Below are 22,607 nucleotides of genomic sequence, written 5' to 3' on the forward strand. Positions count from 1 at the left end.
CATTTAGGTGTGTCTTAGTGTGGGAGAGCCATGCTTCGGTATATAATAGGCCGGTTCGACCGGAGTCATACCACGGTCTCACAGAAAACCGACGTGAAACAACGCTTGCATTGTGTGGTTGTGTAATCGAGGCTACCGGAGGCACAAGTAATTGGGAAGATTGGGAAGGGGGCTTCCCAATCTTCCCAAAAAGGCCAGCAACGCACTTGTAACACCTCTGGTGTTTCGGGTGTCCATGGGCGGCAGCGATTGCTTAACATCAGGTGATGTTGTCTGCTCGTTTACCGGCTTATACCATAAAAAAGGTATTTTATTAGACTGTCACTGACTCGGTGGTCGATCGCAGTCCTAAGTCTCGTTATATGGTTTAACAAATCAATAATCAATGGGTTTTCGATTTTCGGATATTCACAGTTTTGCTTACTTTTGTTACTAACTAACTAATTAACTATCTGGTGTGGCATAACTAATGAAAAGTGGGTATTGTAGTATTTGTTACGTTGTGAGAAAAATAAAACAACAAACATTCGTTTCCAATATTTTTATTTTTAAATTAGTGGCAGTGAAGTTTTTGGGTAATTATTGAGTGTTTAACAGAAGCCAGTATCTGTCTCACGTTCGTCGAGTGAATACAAAAATAAATGTTCTCGGGTTACATATGTACGAGTGATCGATGCCATTACGTGCTTCGATTCTGGAGTGAGAAACTTTATTTTGAAGTATGTTTTACTTTAGTGTATAACAATGTGTGTGATAAGTATTACAATAGTATAAGTCTTTTGTGTGTGCTGATTGAATTGTCCAAAACCTTGGCTATTGCTTACAGATTAATATATTTTTAAGAAATCTATTTCTTATCGTGTAGGCTACACACTTCAAAATACAGTTCCAACTGTGTTTGCAAAGGTTTTTACGTGCCATATCTAACTTAACTAATATTACATTAACTCATAAGTTGGCACATTGTTACAACAATTCTTATGGCTCCGGGACTAGGCCTTAGAAGCCCGTCACCGAAGCTTGCTACTTCATGTATTCGACATTTTATATAAAACTACAGCGTACGTCCGACGTCACAGTGTCTAATGCAGCGCCATTGTATAAGTTACGTTAACATATTCACTAGTCTTAAGTCGAGTCAAAGGTGGTTGACGTTGGATTCGACAAGCTGACGCCGAAGTCACGGAGTTGGACAATGGTTCGTAACTCGTAACGTAAGAGATTTGGCACGTAAGTTTACAACGAGTCCCCTAATGGTATGTAGTGTACGAATAAGTAACATTGGATAGTTTACGTATTTGTGTTCGCACGATACTGCTCACTGCGAGTTAAGCTGTTTACTGAGTTGTAACAGATGCTCGTAGAACCCAGAAGACGGACCAAAGCGTTCACTGCTATAGGTACATCAATTCCACATTTGGATTTCACAGGTTCAATATGCGAGGAATAATATTTAAAGATTTCACGTTAAATAGTACAATTTTGTAACACCATTACCTATGGCGTCCACTACAATGATCCTAAAAGATCAATTTTATAATTCTTAATGTCCGTGTTTATTGGCTTACAAGGAAATGCTACAAATCAATATCCATCTTAAAATCTCACTTAAAAAACAATGACGTCACTATTTATTTGCCTATAAAAAACGAGGTTCGAAAACGAAAGTGTTTTTCGAAAATTCTGTTATCGTTTATATATCATTAGTTATCTAATCATTATTTAGGTATGTATATTCCGAAAGTAATACAACTTGGGAAGGTTTCCGAGGACGAGCGGGCGTTCGTTTGTTTCACAGATAATTGTTAGCTCCCACAGCACAATATAGCAACATTCACACTTCCTTGCGTCGAAGGATATTTCCAATTAATTTATTTGTTCTACAATATGAAATAGTTATTTGCTAAGGTCGCCCTGCTCAGTCCCCAGCTACAATGTCGTTACATGCAGTCCAACAGTTAGAGATGATACACTTAATATTATTTCAGTCATGGAACTATTACCCACACCACGAGGCAACTAGTGCTCTACTGGCATGGAACTCTATAATTCAATTACTATCGAGTATCTGTCGGCCGTACACTCCATCACTCCGGCACCACTATTGTAGACGTTCGCGAGATGTACAATGATGCAAGTCAACGTAATACTATCTTTATTGCAAATGTTTAGGTTATGTAGTGTTATGTTAATAAATTAGCAACACAAACTGATAGTAATTAAATTATTATGATTTATATGCCACTGTTGAATGGACAATGCAACAATACCATTGTACACAACAACCGAAGACTTAAGCAATGCAACTATTGCTCAAACGTCGCCTGTCTCGTGTGAACCTCACCTTCGATACATTCCGATGTAACGTCTGTCTGTGTGTGTCGGCACAGCTTGCATTGCTTACTCTCCGCCTCCCCAATTACAACCGCGGGTCATACGCGTCACAAACCAATTTTTACAATTTATCATTACTCCTATACACATAAAAATATTAAAACGGAACATTTTAACTAGATATAATATCATGTGCGTAACGGATCGTAACTCCATAGACTCACCATTAGCTGTACAAACAAATGTAGAAGTGAACGTAAAGTAGCACGCACACATGCGCATGTACATAGTATTGCAGTGCTCCAGGCAGACCACGCGCTGGGTGACGTCACTGTGCTGTTGTTACCACTGACTGAGGTTTGTGACTTTTGTTATACTTACTCAAAGCTTACAATTTACATACCAGCGCGTTGTCTGTCTTGAAACAATTCATTAATCAACAGTCATCTTCAGACAGACACAACGTAAGAATAATCGCAGTCATATAACATTGAAGACCTAACTCTCAGTATTACCATATAAAACTTCAAGAGATGCCATGCGACCGTCCTCGACGTCACAGTATCGGGCTCGCGTGACGTCACAATGTATGACATTAGACGTGCACGCTCGCTGCGTGCAGCGTGACGGGGAGGACGCGCACAGCGTTGCAGAACGTGACTCGTGTCGCGCAGCGCGCACGGAGCGCTGGTGCGCCAGAAACATAGACACGAGAACATCGGAGTCATTTCCACTTCAAACCCGGCCACTTATTTTATGAAAACTTTTTAACGAAACTTACAGCTTCCCCTAAACTTTAATAGCGATAGTAAATTGAAAATTAAGTAACTTTAGGACAAGTCACAATATCAAACTTTAAAATCAAATTCTATCCAATAATGTATCAAAACATCAAATTTTATATTTTCGGTTCACGAAAATAGGTTCATAATATATATTATCGAATATATAAATATATTGATCGTTGACAAATAGTTAATTTAGGAATGAATCTCAAACGGAATGTTTAAAGACCGTTCAGAAATACGATGACAAATAATATACAAGTATATGTCGGACAGTGGGCCCACGAGCGATTTGGGACACGATGACACTTCTATTAGCTAAATCGACGTTGGCATTTATGTAAATGCAGTTAGTAATCACAGTTTGTTCATTTATATTCCACGCGACTGAGATTCGTTTCCTAGACGTTCCAAAAAGCTCGCGCATCCGCGATCCCGCCAACATGTAACATAGGTCACGCGAAACAAACACGACACGGTACCTCATCACAAACAAGTGTATCCACGTACTCCTTCAATAATATCCAATAATAATCGTTAATATTACACCTTAAATAACTATACAATATGAAAGCCTCCCGGCTGTAAAACTTATGAAACCACATTGTTTGTTTATATTATACATTAATGCGTGACCACCACGATCTCCGTACTATACAAAAATTAAAAACATTATACAGTAATACTACGATACCATATAGCTAATAAATACAAGAATCAACTTACCGACTACCAATACCCATGTAGCAAGATGACTGACGCATGACGGTAGGTATATTCGTATTTTAGATACAACCATTTTATTTTTAACATTCAATTTTATTAATTATAATAATTTTATATAAATCTATTCATGTAATGAATTCTCTCTGAAACATCGTCATTCTCTTTGGTACTATCGCTCTGAGGCGAGCCGCCGACGCACGCGCCCGATGTCGCGGCCTGCGCGGCCGGCGTGTCGTCACCTGCAACCTAGTAGTCCCCAGTGTGTCCGCAGGCGATAGTGTCTGCCACGACTCCTCGGTACGATACATACGTTTACTGAATACATGAGCAAGTTCGTTCCCTCCGTGCGTGTGTGACGTGCAGCGGTCTCGAGCCGCTCCTTCATACGCTACAACTCTATCATTTTATTGTTATTGAGTCTCACACTCTGGTGTTTATATTTAGACTTTGTCGACTACTGGATGCATCGATGATGATGATGAGTTTATACAGAAACTTATTCCCCAAGATTAGGCCAACTTTGAATGAAGTATGTGTAGTAGCCGCACGGACACCGCGACCGACATGAACAGTACCTCGCTGCAGAGCCGTGCGGCGGACGAAACAAACGTGGTACGAACGGGGAGCGGTGGCGACGGGCGCGCACCTTCAATTTATTATTTATTACCTAAAACATTGACAATAACCTCGATGATAGACATTTGTGCTGATGTTGTGTTCCGGTGATGCATATATAATACACAGTACGCTATGCGAGCGAGGCGGCGGCCCTCGACACACGACCGGCTTACACTTAAGTAATCACCTTAGTAATCGATAGGAAGTCAGTTTTACTTACAATAATTTCGCTATTTATTAACTAGGGTACGACCCTGCACCGCCAGGTGACACGACCGGGTCATGGCGCGAAGCAGGGCCGCGACAAATTTCATATATAAGTCTCTAAATATTCACTTCGGCGGGAGATCCGTCGTGAGCGCTGCGGCTGGCGACGCGCCGCGGCCGCCAGACGGCGCGCGCTGCCCTCGTACTGCTGCGCCCGCGGCTCGACTGGGACTGCGTCCGAGTCTTCATGCGCGGGCCGATCCTGTCGTTTCGCCCGGATCTACGACGAAACCTTAGTAACGAATATTGCTTTCACGCGTTGTAGCGCTCGGCTGCGGTGTGTAGCGGGAGTGCGGCGGGCCGGCCGGTCAGCGCGCGGCGATGCGGCACAGCGCGGTGCGCACGGCGGCGGCGGCGGCGGGCACGGCGGCGCCGCACAGGCCCGATCAGAGCCTATCTTCCTCCTCTTCCTCTTCACCCTCGTCTCCGGCCTCCTCGTTCTCCTCCCGGTACCCTGGGTGCTCGCTGATCGCATAGTAGTTTCCATTGTAGATAACGCCTAGTTCCCGTAATGCATCGCCTCTGATTGTTGCTTTGATCGTCCAGTTGTAGCAGTCGTCTGACTCCGACTCTCGGTCCAGGCGCTCCACGTCTAAGATTTTGGAGCTTAGTCGCTCGAGGATGATGCCTATATCTTTGATGGTGAGGTGCCGTTTCTGATCGACGCTCAGCTGGTCGATTAGAAGGAGAAATTTCTCGGAGGTGACAGCCTCGTCCTCGACGAGGGTGTTTTCTGTTTCGCTCTCGGAAGAGTCTCGGTCGCCGCGTCGTGCTGACTCCGCGTCGAGAAAGCGCACGTGACCTTTCGGTCGACCTTGTGGCGAAGCGCGCGGCTGCGCGTCCTGGATGGGCGAGGTGGCGACACTCTTGTGCACGGCGATCCGACGACCTTCCTCGTGCAACGCGCAGCAGTGGAAGTCGCACTCGTCGGGCGGTGGACGCGCGAGCGGTGCGGGCGAGGCGGTGGCACGGCAGTCGGCTGTGTGCACGTGCACGCCTCCTGGCTGCTCGAGCGAGCCGGGTGCTCGCGATAGACGGCGCGGCGCCGGGCCCGGCTCGTCGTGGTTCACGACAGTAATGTGTGGCGGCGCAGGCTGCGGCCTGTCTAGTGATGTCTGGATGACGAGCGAAGGTCGTCGGTCGGGCTTGGGCTGGCGCGAGGGAGAGCGCGCGGCCGGCGACGCCTGCGGCCGCTGGTCCCAGTGCAGCACCACCGTGACGCGCCCCTTGTTGTCCATGATCTTCCATGAAGGCGTTTCATCGTGCAACTCGAGTGCGTGAATAGTTTCGCATACTATCTTTGGTATCGCCGATATTGCTGGAATTAATATAATTTACCGTTTGAACGACTGCCTCGTGTGATCCGTAAAATAATTGACAAAATAAAAAATCATCAAATATCCCAACTTAATAAGTAGGTAGGCTGACGTCGGATGACTCACCAGCCTTGATGACGTCGACTCCCGTGGGGTACCATCGCTCTCCAGGCCGCAACAGCAGCAGCACGGTGTTGGGTGGGAGGGTGCGCCAGTACTCGCCGTCCTCGACCTGCGTGCCGTCACTCTCTAGCACCAGCCGCACCGGCTCGCTCGCCGCTACCGATAACTTCTCCTTGCCTGGACGAGGAGGGAGTTCAATATATTACATGCTAAACTTGTAACGTTACTATGTACGTAACGTAATATCGTAATTTGACCAACGAGTACTCCCTAAGTATAATATGTAAAGTATCATTATGATAATATATTTCAACTCGTTTTATATTATAATCAGAAATAATACGAACCAGAAAACTCACTCAACCAGAAATCCCAGAATCACATACATAGGTAAACGAAATTCCTATCCCACTGTTTTAAAAAGAGAAACCGTAATTGTACCGACACTATATTAGTTTAAACAGCACACAGGTAAAATATTAGGAAACGACTATAAAATATAAAACATCGAAGTACAGAGAGACAAGTTGTCCGTACAACAGTTGGTCCAGACTAGCGCCAGTAGCTGGGGTGAGTGGAAAACAGGTCAGGCGAGTGCAGTGGGGCGAGTAACGCGGTTGACCTGCACGCCGGCCTGCGCTCTCCTGCTAATTGACGATCAAACCAGATCACTCGATTACATTACGACACCGGAATATTCCGTGTTCATTTTTTATTTCTAGTCGAATCTGTACAGCTCGTGATTGCGACAAAATTAAATGTATCTGGACTTATGAAGAGACTCAGTTTTATATCTGTATTGTGTGATTTATGGTTGAAGGGTAGTACAACTTACATGTAGTTCTTTAAATTTAACTACTACTAACTTAATACTGATCATATCACGAATAATTATTACTATTGAAAATATTCATACTTCAGAATCATCTTTGGTACTGTCAGTGGTTATAAACCGAACGACCATAAAAACTGCTTTCCGATTTTTCAAAGTCAATGTCAAAGTCAAGTTTTGAATGTATTTCAATCCTTCAGTGAAGCTATACTACTTCTAAATACCTAACCAAATAAATATTATTATAAACTTTATCAAACTAATACTATAAAATTAAAAACTTATTTTGATGTTATACAGTGTTAGTTTGATATATGCTAATCATATTTTTTTTTATTCAAGAAGACAATGTTATTTAATTATAATTTACAAATAAACAATAAATTGATTCGATTCGTGTCTGTGAGAGTCGAGTGTTCGCAAACACGATTCCCGAACTTGGAGTTTCAGATTCGTTTGTTATTTTGTTATTTACCAGCCTCATTGGTCAGATGGTTGTGAGGCAGAGGTACGATAGCCGAGTACCAAGGCTTACTCTTGAATCCAATTCAGATCGATCGACACTGATATTGTGAAATTTCGTACTCTTGAGTTGCAACACTAGCGCCCATTGCATCTGTATTGCGTGAATATTGAATGAACTAAATTGTATTGAGTTTGGCTTTATGTTCCGTTCCCTGAATACTGTTTTAACAGCTACAATTGGTGTTGTATAGTTTTGATATTGAATAAATATTGAGATATTATTTTATTGAAATTGCATTGACATTGAGATTGGCTTCAAGAGTAAGCGCCCTGGCCGAGTATTCGAATTTTAGATAATAGTGCACTACAAATGTAGCTATAGGCTCGAGTTTTATCGTTACTTATAACATAACTATCTAAAAGTTGATTTAATGCTTAATATACGCATCAATGTGCACACCTCTGCTTCCCCCTCATGTTATTACTGGCTAAAACAATAAACTGTTCTTTACGACAAAGTGAATAATCACAGTGACATGTATTGTACGTGAATAATAGTTTGTTTAACAGCTATTCGTGAATAATAGTTTGTTTAGCTGACTAAAGGCATAATAAAAGAAAAAAGTTAAAGTTAATTGATAAAATTGTGCAAAGATCAATTAATTTCAATAAAAATGTTGTTACAAGAAGCATGTCACCAATATTCTCTATTGTTTGTCGCGAGTACATAAAACAATTTCATAAAATGATGTAAACCTGTTGTCCTATCTAATCTATGTATGTGTGAAGTGGGCGAGGTCCTTCCCCTGTCCCCTGCTAGACTCCTGTAGGTCACTAGGGTGAACCAGGGCCAGGGAACGTACGGGGCAGGGTGCACAGCGCCAGGGTACTGACCTCTGTGAATTAACTCCTCGAAGCTAGTGACCACCAGTCCCTTCCTCACGTTCCTTGAACTGTCCCATATCTTGAAAGGCCTCTTTCCTCTGACCTCCTGAAAATATTAAAATAACCGGTAAATATCTTATAACCACGTGTCTTATCTTGAAAAACTGTAATCACGAAATAACGTCCTTCGTTTCTTTAAGCGACAGAAGAAAAAAATATAAAAGATGATTAGAATTAATAGGAATTGGTATATGAATAGTCACAAGTTTTCTATACATACCATTTGATTCCATTATTTTATAATATCTCATAGCTAATCATGTACTTGTTAAATATTATCGACTGATATGTAACTCTTATCATTCGATCGTAATCGAAGATATAAATCAAATTATTGCAAGTCATCAGTACTTCTTAAAACATATGTTCAGGTAAAACTAATGATAGCACTAAACTGTTCATTCGTTACTAGACAATACAAATTAATCGCATCATACAGTAAAATACTACAACTATGCTACGCCCCAGGGGCTACGGCGTAGCCGTCTACGTAGTGCGTAGCGGTCGTCCGTAGCGCCTGCACTGGCTGCAGCGGTGCAACGCCCGAGCGACCTCCACCCGCCCCGCGCGCCCTCGTGTACCCCGCGCGCCCCGCTGACACGCCCCGCGCGCCCCGCGCCCCGCACGCACTGTGCGTTGACCCACTGACATCACCGCCCTGCACGATCTTTAATCTAGACTGGGACTTGGAAACTTCTGAGCCATTAAAAAAGTTTCATCTCAAAAATTCGCGCGATGTTACCATCAAATACCCCGCTCTCTGCCGACCCAACAAATCGTTCCCTCTGATTCTTTTCAATTGTTATCAAATTGTTGCGATAAACTGCCGATTGCAGTAAAGGTCGCTGCGTCCGGTGCACACTACCGTCTACGTGCTCGCGCTCGTAAAAAATCCATTAGACGTAGTGATAGGGGCGGCGCGCCGGTGTCATCCTATTACGATACGATATACGAGCGCGCGATAGCTTCCAGTGGATCCGACAAACATACCTCCTGTATTTCGACTATCATTTTTACTTCACTCACTCACTCGTTCGTAAAAAAGTTCAAACACGCGTCACCACAACAAATACGGTTATTAAAAATAAAATATATGTATGCAATGAGCACTAGAGTGTTCAAGTTAGGATATCGCACGGTGCAAATAGAGGTTATATTGAATAGAAGGGAGGCGGGCGGCGCGGTGCGCGCCGGCGGAGCGCCGCGGCCGCACTGGGCGCGAGACGTGACCGGGTCGCGGCGCCCCGCCCCCGCGCCCCGCCGCCCGCTCGCCCCCGCGCCCTGCACGCCCCACCCCGCGCTCGCCCGGGCCCCGCACTGCAGCGCTCACCCGTAATCTCTTGATGCCGTAAGATCTTGAAATTAGTGATCCCGATGATGCACTTTTGGCAGGAACAACAGTTCATCGAATACGAAAGCCTTCTCGAAACGTACAATCTAGTTGTTAAGTATAAGAGTAATGGACGCTACGTGCAGTATAGAGGTTGTGGCTACTCGCGGAAGTTGCGAGGGTAGCACTAGTACAAGCGGTACCTAATAACGGCGAATGGGTACGTAGCGTCGTAAAATATAGCTTCGGGTTACATCGATAGACATTCACCTCTTCACATTATTACCTTTCTCGTTATATAATTCGAGTGAATATCGTCTTTGGCATCAGCATAATAACATAAAACATTTTAAAATATATCATACAACCAGTAAACATTCATAAATAGATTACTTTGCTCACAGCACGTTCTGGCTACGGTGCTACGAATGTCGTAGCCGTGTGCTACGCTATACTACGGAATGATAGGTCATGTCGCGGTCGAAATCTCGATCATGCACTAAGCCGGAGTAATAACCTCTATTTTTCAATATTACGTCTCAACAGTCTTAACATGGTAGCCCTTTTAATATGACTTCTAAATCGGATCAAGATTAACGAGTTTATTTACATTTTAAACTGTTAATTACATTTTACCAGTGATTTATGCATATCTGAATTAAGTTTTAAGAATAAAATTTAAACAATATAGATGTCCTAATAAAACATAACATAACATTCTGAGTCAAAAACATTAGAGTAACTACGTCTTATAACGGCTACGAGAGTGCTACGCCTGCTACGAAGCTACGGTGCTACGAAATAAGTTTGTAGCAATCATTGTATCGATGTTTTAAATAGGAATAATTAAGATTAGGTTTTATTCTTGTTTTATATAATTATTATTGCTATGATAAAGGTTCATAAGAATGTAATTTAAATAACTTTGTCCATAATAACAATGACTTAAGTAAACCTTCTAATCTACGGTGTTAAGTCGATATTTATGATCAGTTAATCATACAAAAACTAATTCCTGTTTACAGGGGACGGATAATACAGTAATCTACACTTTTATCTCTAATATCAGAGTTTGTTTTAGAAAAATAAACCTTCGGTGCTTATAATGTTTTTCATGTTATTCAGCCAAAATTTATCGTTTTTTAATACTTCTTTAATATAACGGAGGCGTTACAATAACGTGACGTGCACGCGTTACACGCGTTAATAACGTCGGATTAACCGTAATTACGGCGGAGTTACGGCGTTACGGCCCACGTGAACTGTCACGTTAACGGGAATGTCATATCGTGACTTTGCGCCTTCTAATTTTAAAGCCTTTAAGGTTATTCTCTTTTTGGTAAGCGTTTGAAGGGCTGGCGTTAAGTATGTTTGTTTTCCTAAAGTTCCGTGTAATATTTTGCCAATTTTTTTTTTACAATATTGATTAAGAGAACTAGGAAAATCAGTACGAATGAAAAAAGAAACACTGAAAAAAAATATTCTGAAAATTATTTTTACCGAATATTTTTTTCAAATAACTAAATATTGATATTTCGGTTGAATACAGCGTGTATATGATTTCTAGGAATTTAATAAATACGTTTCAGTAAATACTGTTATATGCCAAAAAAATGTTCTGTCTATCAATCGAATGCGGTTTTATTAACTGTCAAACTTTTTCAGAGATATTTTGTAAATACACCACATTTTGTCCCGCAATCACCTACCACGTTTGTACATAGCTGCTTGCGTTGCAGTTGGCGCAGTGGTTAGACAATCAGCGCAATGTTTCGTGGGTTCGATTTCTTTGTATCGACCACAAATTGTTGTTCTGGTTCTAAATAAATTGTGTATGTGAATTTTAGTTCTTTTATCACCCCTTTTTTTGTTGACGGGAGGAAACCTTCAAAAGGCGCCTAGCTTTTTGGGGGATAAAAGGGAGTGTGGGATTTTCACTTCACTAAAACTTCCTCGGTGGCCACCATCTGCACTTAAAGGATGCACCGGGTCCTTCTTTGTATGACCCCTAGTGACTTGTGAAGTTCAAGTAGCTCCATATAAAATAATGACATTCAAGTGATTATGGTTACAATTCAATGGCGACCCAATCTAGTTGGGAAAAGGTCAGGAGAAAGAAATAAAGACAAGAACAATAAACAACATTAAACCACGGGATTTATTCATTTCGATTGTTTTTGTTTATTTGACCTTTTATCATTTTTGTTACTGACCATTTCAAACTGACGAGTAACAAGGCCTTTCTGTAGGTGTAAGGGCTACTGATTATGAACCTAATCGAATTATCTGGCACAAACATTGAGTACATAATTTAAAAAAGTTCTGGGTGTAAATTAGCCAATAATGTACCACATGAACATTCCCATCGACTACCAAGCGTTAATATGACAAAATATTGAGTCATGACTAACAAACAATGCCGTTTTAAACGACCTCTCATATCCGACTCTAAAATATCTGAAATTCAGAACGTATGTAGTGTTGGACAGAAGGGGAGCAAGGCCGCCCCTCTAAAATAGAAGCCTTCGTCGCGGAGACCACTTCACCGTCTCACAAGGTTAACTGTCTTCGCTAAACTTGTGAAGTTTTCGAACAGTGTATTCTTTTGTTGCATCTATTCGTCTTTTTGCAAATATTCTGTCTATCAAAAAATATTTTAGAAGTTGATGTACATTTTAATGTATTGTACAACAAAATTAAATAAAATTACGAGTCTCCAGTTCCACCCTTAACTGGCTCCATTAGAAACTAGCATTTATGCATATACAACGTGTAACAAAATACCCATATACATCAAGAAGCGCTGATGAATACAGGTTGAATAGAATCTCCACACGAAGTTTCAGCTTAAAATACGTTTAAAAAAAATAGTACCAAATACTTGATATCGCATAGTTCTTGATTTCAAATCATACAAACATGTCACAACACTACATGGGTCACTCGCTAATATTACGAAACATTTCTTCTGTCAATCTGATCGCCTAGGACCTGTCTACCTAATTTTGATTCGCGCGTCGGCGCGATTTGAAAAATTCATAACTTGGTACCATGAAAACATGAGTTTAAAAAACCCTTCCTGTGTCGTTTGTTATGTTATCTAGAAACCGTGCAATTGATATGTATACCCCCTTTTTGTTACACGTTGTATAATTAAGGTTTTGAATCAAGAATTATCTGACTAGCTCTGTGTCATTTACTACATAAACGACAAGCCTGGATTTAATTGTATAAATTGACAATGCAGACAAATTATATCAACCTAACACTGTTAAATGTCCACTCTATTTTCTACTTGCTTATGTACAGTGTACATATGTTTATGGTTATGTAAAGATCAATGTATGATGTAGTTGAACTTTACGTCAAATCAACCAGACACCGCTGCGCTGACCTTTCAATTAGAACCTGTTATCTCCAGATCTACCTTCCTTATAACACGCAATAACATTACTTCTGTATACTGTTATACAGACTACTACTTCTGTTGAAAATATAATATAAATTATATTTTGTCAGTTACATACATTTAGGTTAGGTAAGTACTTATATTTTTACAAATGTCAAATGTTTTATCTATCCCCAAAGATCAATTTAAAAAAGGCAGGCTGCATACAGCTTCCTCTCTTATGATTATTAAAGGTATTAACTAAGTATTACGCATGAAATAATTGCATTAATTAGGAAGCTGCAATTCTGTATATATTATTTCTTATTCAAAAATCTATGAGATCTTCTTCGAAGTTAAATCTGTATTATATTACGAACAATTGAAGTCTTTAATATGCTTTCATAGAAGTATATAGTAATTACTCGAACGATTACAGTATTATGTAAACACAAACACCTACTGCCTACCCACTCTGGGTACTTGATTGATCGTTCAAGTTACCAAAACAAGTGTTACTGTGACCTTACGAGTTAATGCTTGACATTTACAGAGTAACAATACATGTGGGCCGTCAAGTATGTGATGGTAAGCTCGTAAGGTGAGCAAGAACATAAAACAACAGTTTATCAACAGATTTGCTGATAATAATGTAATAACATCATGATACCGTTTTATATTTTCTTTTCATTATTAAAGTATCCACATTGTTTGTCCCCTAATTTGGCTGCTCTGGTTCGAATGGGTCGCCTTGCCCGAAGTTATAGTCTTGGCCTCGCAGAAAACTGTCATAACATAATACTTGTATTGTGTGAATAAATTAATGAACGAATGAATGAATGATATTATCACTATTATTATCATAATTTCATTCAAGACCTTTGCATTCATTATAAATTATTATTACAGGTAAGAAACAACAATGTGGGTTGTAAGCAAACCCACGCAGATTCCTTGCAACGTCTAAAGTCCCTGATCTTTCTGATGTTGGAACATCTGAAGAAAATTGTAAATAAATACCAATAAGGTTGAATACTTCCCACGAAGTTGTGTGATAAAGGTTCTTAAGTTGTTTTAATTAATTGGTGTTAGTGTGTGGGTGTGCGCACCTTTGCTTTGTCCTTCGGGGATTCAAACGTGATTTGGTATTATGTTTAATTAATAAACGTATCATAACATGAAGTTAGCGGCGTGGGCCGGATTCATGAACCAACGTCTTTGAATGACGACTGGGATAGAGCAATGGAGATGTGAGCGTTTATCATTCGTGTAAAAAATACCATTAATTTAAAAATGAGTTTTCCAATTTGACTTCTATTTTACTAACCCATTTTTAGAAGAGAATTTTTACTAAGAGAAGAAGAGGCTAATCTCTAAACAATCTATGAAATAACAACAATCTCTTATTTCTTTTGTAATTACATAATTCGTATATTATGAATGTAACTCAGGTAACACCTACCCCAAGTGACATAAATTGCAACGGTTTACGACGACCCTCCACGAGGGTAAATGAGCAGCGAAGTACTGGCAATCTAGTATATACATTGCACAGTTTGTTTTTATAATATATGATTTTATAAGACTGTGAATAGTTGTTGAAAGTTGAAACTGACAAGCATTTTCTTAAACATTCACAATAAAATGAGCATAGAACATGTGTTTTAACTTCTAGTAAGTTTTCTTATGAAGGAAATAACTTTATTCACGTACTTTACTATCTATAATATACTTTGTATGAGTATATAATGCCGGTATTCACGATTGCAGAAAAGAGATGCATGTTCTTTTCATATAGATGAAAGTAAGAGATTGTTAGAGATGACTTAGATATTTCTATGTCACTGTGCTTATCCATCCATATGATAGTATTATAAAATTGCAACGAACAATCTTGTAGTAAACATTGCTTCGTAATCGTATTCAATGAAAACAAACTTTATACAAATACCAGCGACAAACAAAAAAAAAATAGCACCAGTTTCATTATGCATAATATCGCTTCATTTGTCAACACCTCCAATAACGAGTGCTAGTAATGCGTAGAAAAAGATGAAATAAGTCTTAAGATTTTCGATAGTTGTTATGCTAAATATCCTTTCAATAATCAGCTCATCTGATTAAATCTCACAATCAAATATACCAATAATAATATCACCACAATAGGTGTGAATTATAAAATATCTATCAGTGGTTCGCAAGAGACTAGATCAGTCAGGTCAGCTAAATTTATTCAGTAGTCAAATAATATCGCCAGACTATTGATCTACACGGGAACTGGGGCAGCTTTGATTAAATTATGCTGCTGAGCTTGGTTATAATGGGTGAGGTGCACTTTTAGACAAACATCACTCAACATACTCGCTGGAGTTTGTCAGTTAGTTGGATGAGCTATTGAACTGATGTTTGGTTGACATAAAGATAAGATATGGATGTATATTATGTAGTTAGATACTATCGTAAGATTTTATTGGTTAGTGATTAATATAACATTCATCTAGATCGAATAAAGTAATACAAGACACTTGGCAGGTGTTTTACATTCATGAATACTTTTAAACTCAAATTAACAGCTACTCTTAACTGTTACAATTTATTAATTGGGTATATTAAACATGAGTAACCGAGTATTTTTTTTAACAAGTAGCTAAAGGATCATACAATTCACATTACCAATTACTAAAATCGTGAATCAGTTGCCGTGCGCCGGAGACAAGCACCTCGAGAGCGGCCAGCATGACAGGTCACGTCTTAAATTAAAATACTTTCTCAAGTCCATTTAATAACGGGCTCGCTATCACCCGCTGACATAAAACTGATAATAATCATCGATTTCCCATCATTTTAATTTAAAGGAACGCTGGGTTCCTCTGCCCTCCTCACTGTCTTCGGGGAGGGGACTTTATGAGGAGATTAATGCTTAAACGAAGGAATTAAAAGGATCTCGAGTGAGCCTCGCCGCTTGGGAATCGATATTTAGAGGATTTCCGAAACGCCTCTGTTAGTTGTACATATTTTAATGTAAAGATTATTATGTTCTTGACAATGGAATTGTTAATTTGATCCTGGGATCAATTAAAAATAAATATTATTGTTTAACGTAGCTGTGTTACAAGAAATTTACTTGAAAATTAATATGGTACTCAAATATTACATTTTAGTCTAATATGTCACTCCATTGATACTTTTATATAAAACATAATTAATCGTATTAGTGACAACTCGCTTTTTAACTAAATAGCAGTATGCAATAACAGCACATTAATATACACAACAATACATACATCTAAACATCTAAAATACAAAGTGCCATCCAAAAATAATATTGTATTTTCGGACAAATTTTCCAACGGAAAACGGGCGATAAAATATTATTTAGCAGAGATCCTGATAAGAAAAATTAAATCCGTCCTGCGGCCGACTTTAAATTGAGATGAACGGAGATTGTACTTATCTTTCTGCTAAGCTTTGTGCTCTATATATAGCGATGTGATATTTTTAGTTTAATTCTTCACTAGTGGACTGTTGTGGACACAAATAATTTGGTTTGTAATAATAATTATGTTGTGTGAAAACCTTTATAATGAAAGTTTTGACCACATTACAGAAACACGTGCTAGCATCTACTTATGTTTAAAACATTTCGTTATTTTTGATGTAGAAAATTAAGATTTTATTGTCTTCTTGAGTCTTATTACTACTTTTATTAATATTATCAATCTTTTTACTATAACTTTTGTGAGAAATATTAAATTAATTTATGTTTATAATTGATTGAAACTAGTCCAGTTCCTCGTCAAACAATTACGTGAGTTAGCCATTTTGTCAAGTCAATCTTGTTATTTATATTATCAATCTTGTCAAGAAACTAATGGAACATTGTTTCTGATATAAAAATACAGTTTGTGTCTTTACATGACATGTTTTCTTCACCCCAAGGAGACCTTATAGAGCCCTTTTGTCTGGGGAAGACGAATTAGAGGCTGTGAGACTCTTACTGGTGGCACTGACATAGAAGATACATGTTATTGGCCTAAGAAAAGGTATTTAATTTCTTGGTTCACCTCTTAAAGGTCAGCATCAGTTAAAACAAGATCTAGAAATAAACAATGAATGTAATAAACAAGTCGCAGGACAAATAAGAAAACTTACCGAAGTTCCATAGCGTCTGAAGATACTACACCTGTTCAAACTGCTGTTTTAAATATTGGTAAATAAGAGCGAGATTTGATTGCATAATGGGAAGGTGGGTATTAGAGGGCTTTTTGATATTTTTGATGAAAACGTGGTTTCTCAGTGTATGGTAATAAGACCCTACTTATATTACAAATGGTTAAATGTGCAATAGAAGGACTATACGAAATACGAATTCAAAACCTCGTTACTATAGAACTACACAAATATATTGCTTGTCGTCAGTTTTTCAAAACCACAAAGTTTACTTTAAAATATGGGTATTTTAATTGTAAGTAAATATAGCATAAATATTGTTATGTGCTTATAATGAGGTAAACATAAACTATGACGTTCTTTCCAAACTTCTGTGAAATTAAATATTCTATGTATACGAGTATAAGCCTGTCAACGAACACGTGTGGGAAACCCACACTAACAGAGCCCACACATTGCAACCAAGTAGACCTAATGTCTAGTCAAGTTTATACAAGTCTAACACATAACATGTTTTTTGTGGGGATAACATCTTGTCTAAATGTCTTCTCCCGCCTTGGGTGAGGCGAGAGGGAGTGTCAGACTCTTACTGACTAAAAACCACCCCGTTCCTTCTTCTGTTTTGAACCGGAGCCCCGGTAACGTTGTCCGCAGCTCCGGACTAACACATAACATATGAATATAATTCGCAATATAATTGTTTTACCTATTGATTTAAGAATGAGCTTTAAAGTTTTATTATCTCTAACCACGAGGACATAAGGTCGATTTCCGTATGATTGCTCCAATAATTAACATCAAAGGTTATGTGGGAAAGTTAGTTTGATTCTCGTGAAAATAAAAATAACTCATGAAAGTACGTCTTTCTCAACTGCCTTAAACAGCCCACTGGACTATGAACCTCCTCTACATAAGAGGGCTTATCATTATCTCCTCAATGGGCAAGTGAGTTGGAGATTACAGTTTAAAATTATCTACCATGAAGGGTATTAAAATAAGTTACTATTATAAATATGAGCAACCTCATGGCTTAATGTATAGGTAAGTCAAACTCGAATCATAATTTAAAATTGGAGAGGTAATTGGAAAGTAATATGAGTATAGGAAAATTCATTGCAATAAGTTACTACTTGCTACTTAAAGGCCAAAATCTGGTAAAATTACCAAATAGCAAGAAGTTATAAACGTACGGAAATAGCTTAACTGAAGAATAGTGAATACCTGTTATAATTTACAGTAAAATTGTTATCTAATATTGTTAGTTAAGTGACAAACTATTCCATCCTCCACGAGCTCATCGGTATAATATCGTGCTGACCAAAGCCCACGCGGTACGGTTTGTCATAAAACTTTCATAAAATATGCTTACTTAGTGGTTTTATATTTTATTCCAAAGTTTATTTAATGGTTATAGATAGCGTGTACTCCATACTATCCAGTGCGAGAAGACGCGCCGCTGCCCTGCGGTGGGACAGTTATAGGCCGATATTATACATAATTATATCATATGTATTACAGCATTGTATACACTTCGAGGCGGCATTTGTACAGTATGACATGCATGTAACATAATAATACGGGATTTTACCTTTTTCTAGCAAAAATCTATAAATAACATCACTAAGCTACGGGCTACGCAATGCTACAACTGTGTGCTACGGACCTGCTACGTCCTGCTACGAGTGTGCTACGCATGTGCTCAACCAACAGACACGTCAATTATTTGTTATAACGTCTACTTATTTAATACTTTTAATAGAAAATGTATCTACCATATCCTTGTAGGTATGGGCAATGTATATGTAGACTATAAATCACATAGGTAACAGGCGTGTGGCTGGTATAACTGGGATGTATTGATTTCATGTAAAGTTTGTTTTAGACAATTCCTTGTAATGAACACCGTAGGTTGGCACAGATTCTGATTAACGCAGACTGCATGTGCAGTACCGCTGTACAGCAGAGTGAGCGAGACGGACGCATGGCCAGCGGCACGCGAGCGAAGGGGACACCGGCTGCGGCACTGCCGCACGCTTACGTGCCTCGCTGCCGACATCAGGGCAGATCCCCGCCGCAGTACATAACTAGACATAACACACACTCTTCACCACTAGGTACCACTGCGATGCACAGGATGAGGCTCTATTCTATGATCTCTAGAGGACGGCGACGGTTTCTGTAACGGTAACTAAGAGGCCTAGCCCAGGGATAGGTCTCGAGGGGTCAAGCGTGGCACGATGCGGCGCGCTATGCGGGTCAGAGAGCGCGGGGCGTGCGGCGAGCGACGAGGTGATAGTCACCATGTCTCCGGGCGTGTCAGCGATCACCGGTTACATAAGAGGGCGGAGGCGGCGGAGGGCGCCGGTCGCGTCTCGGTTACCTCTCTGGCCATCGCGGCATGTCCGCCGGAGGCCGCGGGCGGCGCGCGCTCACGCCGCCATCGTTGAGGGCCAAGCCCGGGACTCGCGTCGCGACTCGCGGAGCACTTGAGCGGCGCTGCGCCGCGTGGGCGGCGATCGATGGGGGCCGCACGCATGCGCCGCCGGAGCGAGCCGAACACCGCCGAGCGAGGCCGAGCGCGGCCGCGGTGGTGCATCCGCCCTGACCCAGTTGCCGCGCACACTGACCCGTTTCCCTCGCTTCCCTCGCCGCCTCCACTGGAGCGAGTTAGCGATCGCTCGGATGCGACCTGCCCGCCTGCCCGCCTGCCCGCCTGCCCGCCTGATACACTCCACATACGTGCACTGATTGCACTATTTAGATAACATGTTCAGATAACGCTCTATATTTATTGTAGTGCTACACTACTGCACGTTGTAACGAACCGTAAAGGCAAACATCGTTCTCGAAATGTCGCTATTTTATTGACTGAGTTTACTCAGCTATGTACAGTATTGTTAATGTTCGTAAGAATTTAACAGTTAACTAGATAGATGGCAAGTTAGTCATTAGGTGCCCTCATTCTTGCAGCCAATTAAATTATATTCAAGTCTTAATTCAATCTCGATCTAGTGTCGGCCGGTGGCCTAGTCTAATTTTCTCTGAAAAGTGAATGATGTTAAAAATTGTAGGATATTGTTAGCTTAATAGTTTGTCTCTCGATAGTTCCCTGCATGGAGATCACTGGTGCTGGCAACTAATCGAGCAGTAGGCGACTGTCACGCGACCGATAATCCGATTAGTCGCGACTAGTCGGAGAAATCGTATTAGGGATAAACCCATTTGCGGCCAGAAGCCGTATTAGTGTCCCGAAGTTCGGCTGCCATGAAATCGTGTCAAAAGTCGAGCATCCGACTCTAATACAGTTAGCCATAAAACGTGATTTTGTTTCAGTTTTTATTCAATTAAACACGCTCTATTGCGCTCAATTTTATAATTAAGTAAACAGGAAAGTAGATTTTTGTACCAGACTAGCTCTGTTGAGAAGGATGGTTAGCGTCACAAAAATACTTAGGTAGGTACATACTTAGATTTCAGGATTAAGTTTATATCATACATAATAATGAGTAGATAAGTTAGTTAAATAAATGAGCATATAAGCAATAACGTATCTGGCTAAACATTAATTAAGTTTGTCTTTTGATACTTTATTAGACTTATTTTTATAAACCTCGTGAGGATTCATTTTAATTAATTTACCGCTTTCAATTTAATTTTAAAATGCAACATTCAGACTGATTATCTATGCCACCCATACCATAGAGGTCGGTTATAAGCGTATCCTCGTACTCTGTCGCTCCTTGGTGTTTATGCTAACTTGCATCTCACTTAACGCCAACTTCAGAGTCAAACTTAATATCGGTACAGCTTAAAGATTCTTAATATTTAGTTGCGAAATAACATTACGCTGGGTAATAAAACATTCAAAACGCACAATATTTAATAATTAATAAGCTATATTTTTATTTAACAACAAACTATTTTGTAGACCTACCTAATAGTTTTAACCAGGGATAGTTAGCATTTCTGCATGGCCTCATTTCTCTTTTCTTACGCTCAGAACCATCTACGGAGCAACCTACCTGGGATGCGTGTGCTACGGGGCACCGGTGTGGGCTGATAGGGCCACAATAGGCGCGGTACGGCGAAAGCTTCTCCAAGGTCAGCGTCTAGCCTTGATCTTTCTGTGTAAGGCTTATAGGACGGTTAGCACAGAGGCCCTACCTGTGCTCGCGGGACTACTTCCAGTCGATCTTGAGGTGCAGCGACGTGCTGCCATGTACTATAATGCGAGACCTAACTTTTCCGTAAACTTTCTAGCACAACGTGATCGAAGCAAAATTGATAGATTGCTCAAGCCTTTAACGGACGTCTGGGATGAACTTCTGACTGAGTGGCAGTGTAGATGGGAATCTTCTACCAAGGGCCGCCACCTCTATCAATTCTTTCCATCCGTGCATGAGCGTCTGGAGAGGACATGGTTGGAGGTGGATCACTGTGTTGCCCAATTTCTTACTGGCCATGGCAACTTTAAAAGCAAATTGTTCTCATTTAAACTCGTTGATTCACCATGGTGCCAATGTTCGACAGCGGAGTTGCAACATGAGCAATCCGCCCATCACATACTCTGGGAGTGTGGTCTCTGGCAATCTGAGCGTGACACTATGTTGGATAATTTAATTGTTTCATCAGGTGTAGTTTATTACACGGACCTTGTGGAGTCTCGAGCAAATTTCCGTGCGTTTAGGCGTTTTTGCCATACCTATTATTGGAAGCAAGTATAACAGCTCACGCATAGGACCCATTTAGTATTAGCATTTAATATTTTAGTTTTAAGTAAAATTTCCGTGGTACTTGGCGACTGGGCTTCTCCCAGTTGTGCAGTCTCTTTTGTGCCTTAAGGCTTAAGTCATCCTGTCTCCTGCATTAAATTCACCGAGGGAAGTGGAAACTATCGTTTTCTTTTCTTCTCCTCTAATAACATCTTCTGATTTGTTTCGTTGCGGGATCCAAGACAGTCATTCATTTCCCTGGGACGCGCCGGACTTCAGTGTTCCGGTGTTTTCATGTTTGTATCTACTGTAGATCCTGGCTTACAGGAGTTGCAGCGGTATGGGAGGTTGTGGCGGGCTTGTCCAAAAAAAAAAAAAAAAAAAAAAAAAAAAAAAAAAAAAAAAATCTGCATGGCCATTTAATATCTCGATGGAACACGAATCGAATGTTTGAAAATTAAAAAAGATTGAACATTAATGCAATGTAGACAAACTTATTTTTTAAAACAGGATTTAATCAACATGATTTATTAGTAAAACATGACTCGATTTCTGAACGAAATTCCGAATGAGATTGACAGCTGTCAAAAACTTTC

At 40.1% G+C, this 22,607-nt stretch overlaps 1 protein-coding gene across 4 annotated transcripts; it reads right to left on the reverse strand.

Moving 5' to 3' along the window:
* Positions 1–526: 526 nt before the first annotated feature.
* Positions 527–20,051, reverse strand: LOC118266885 (uncharacterized). 4 transcript variants are annotated; one of them, XM_035580495.2, is made up of 5 exons: positions 19,680–19,698; positions 9,402–9,520; positions 8,361–8,457; positions 6,173–6,346; positions 527–6,048 (listed from the first exon to the last, which is right to left on the reverse strand). In XM_035580495.2, exons 2-5 carry the CDS (start codon positions 9,420–9,422, stop codon positions 5,117–5,119), a joined length of 1,224 nt encoding a protein of 407 aa, XP_035436388.2. In that variant the 5' UTR covers positions 9,423–9,520; positions 19,680–19,698; the 3' UTR covers positions 527–5,116. The 4 variants fall into 4 exon arrangements, with proteins under 4 accessions (XP_035436388.2, XP_050558815.1, XP_050558816.1 ...); XM_050702858.1 differs by lacking the exon at positions 9,402–9,520 and having other exon boundaries at positions 19,680–20,051; XM_050702859.1 differs by lacking the exon at positions 9,402–9,520 and having other exon boundaries at positions 19,600–19,745.
* Positions 20,052–22,607: the final 2,556 nt, after the last annotated feature.

The sequence above is a fragment of the Spodoptera frugiperda genome, chromosome 23, assembly GCF_023101765.2.
Source record: "Spodoptera frugiperda isolate SF20-4 chromosome 23, AGI-APGP_CSIRO_Sfru_2.0, whole genome shotgun sequence".
NCBI lineage: Eukaryota > Metazoa > Arthropoda > Insecta > Lepidoptera > Noctuidae > Spodoptera > Spodoptera frugiperda.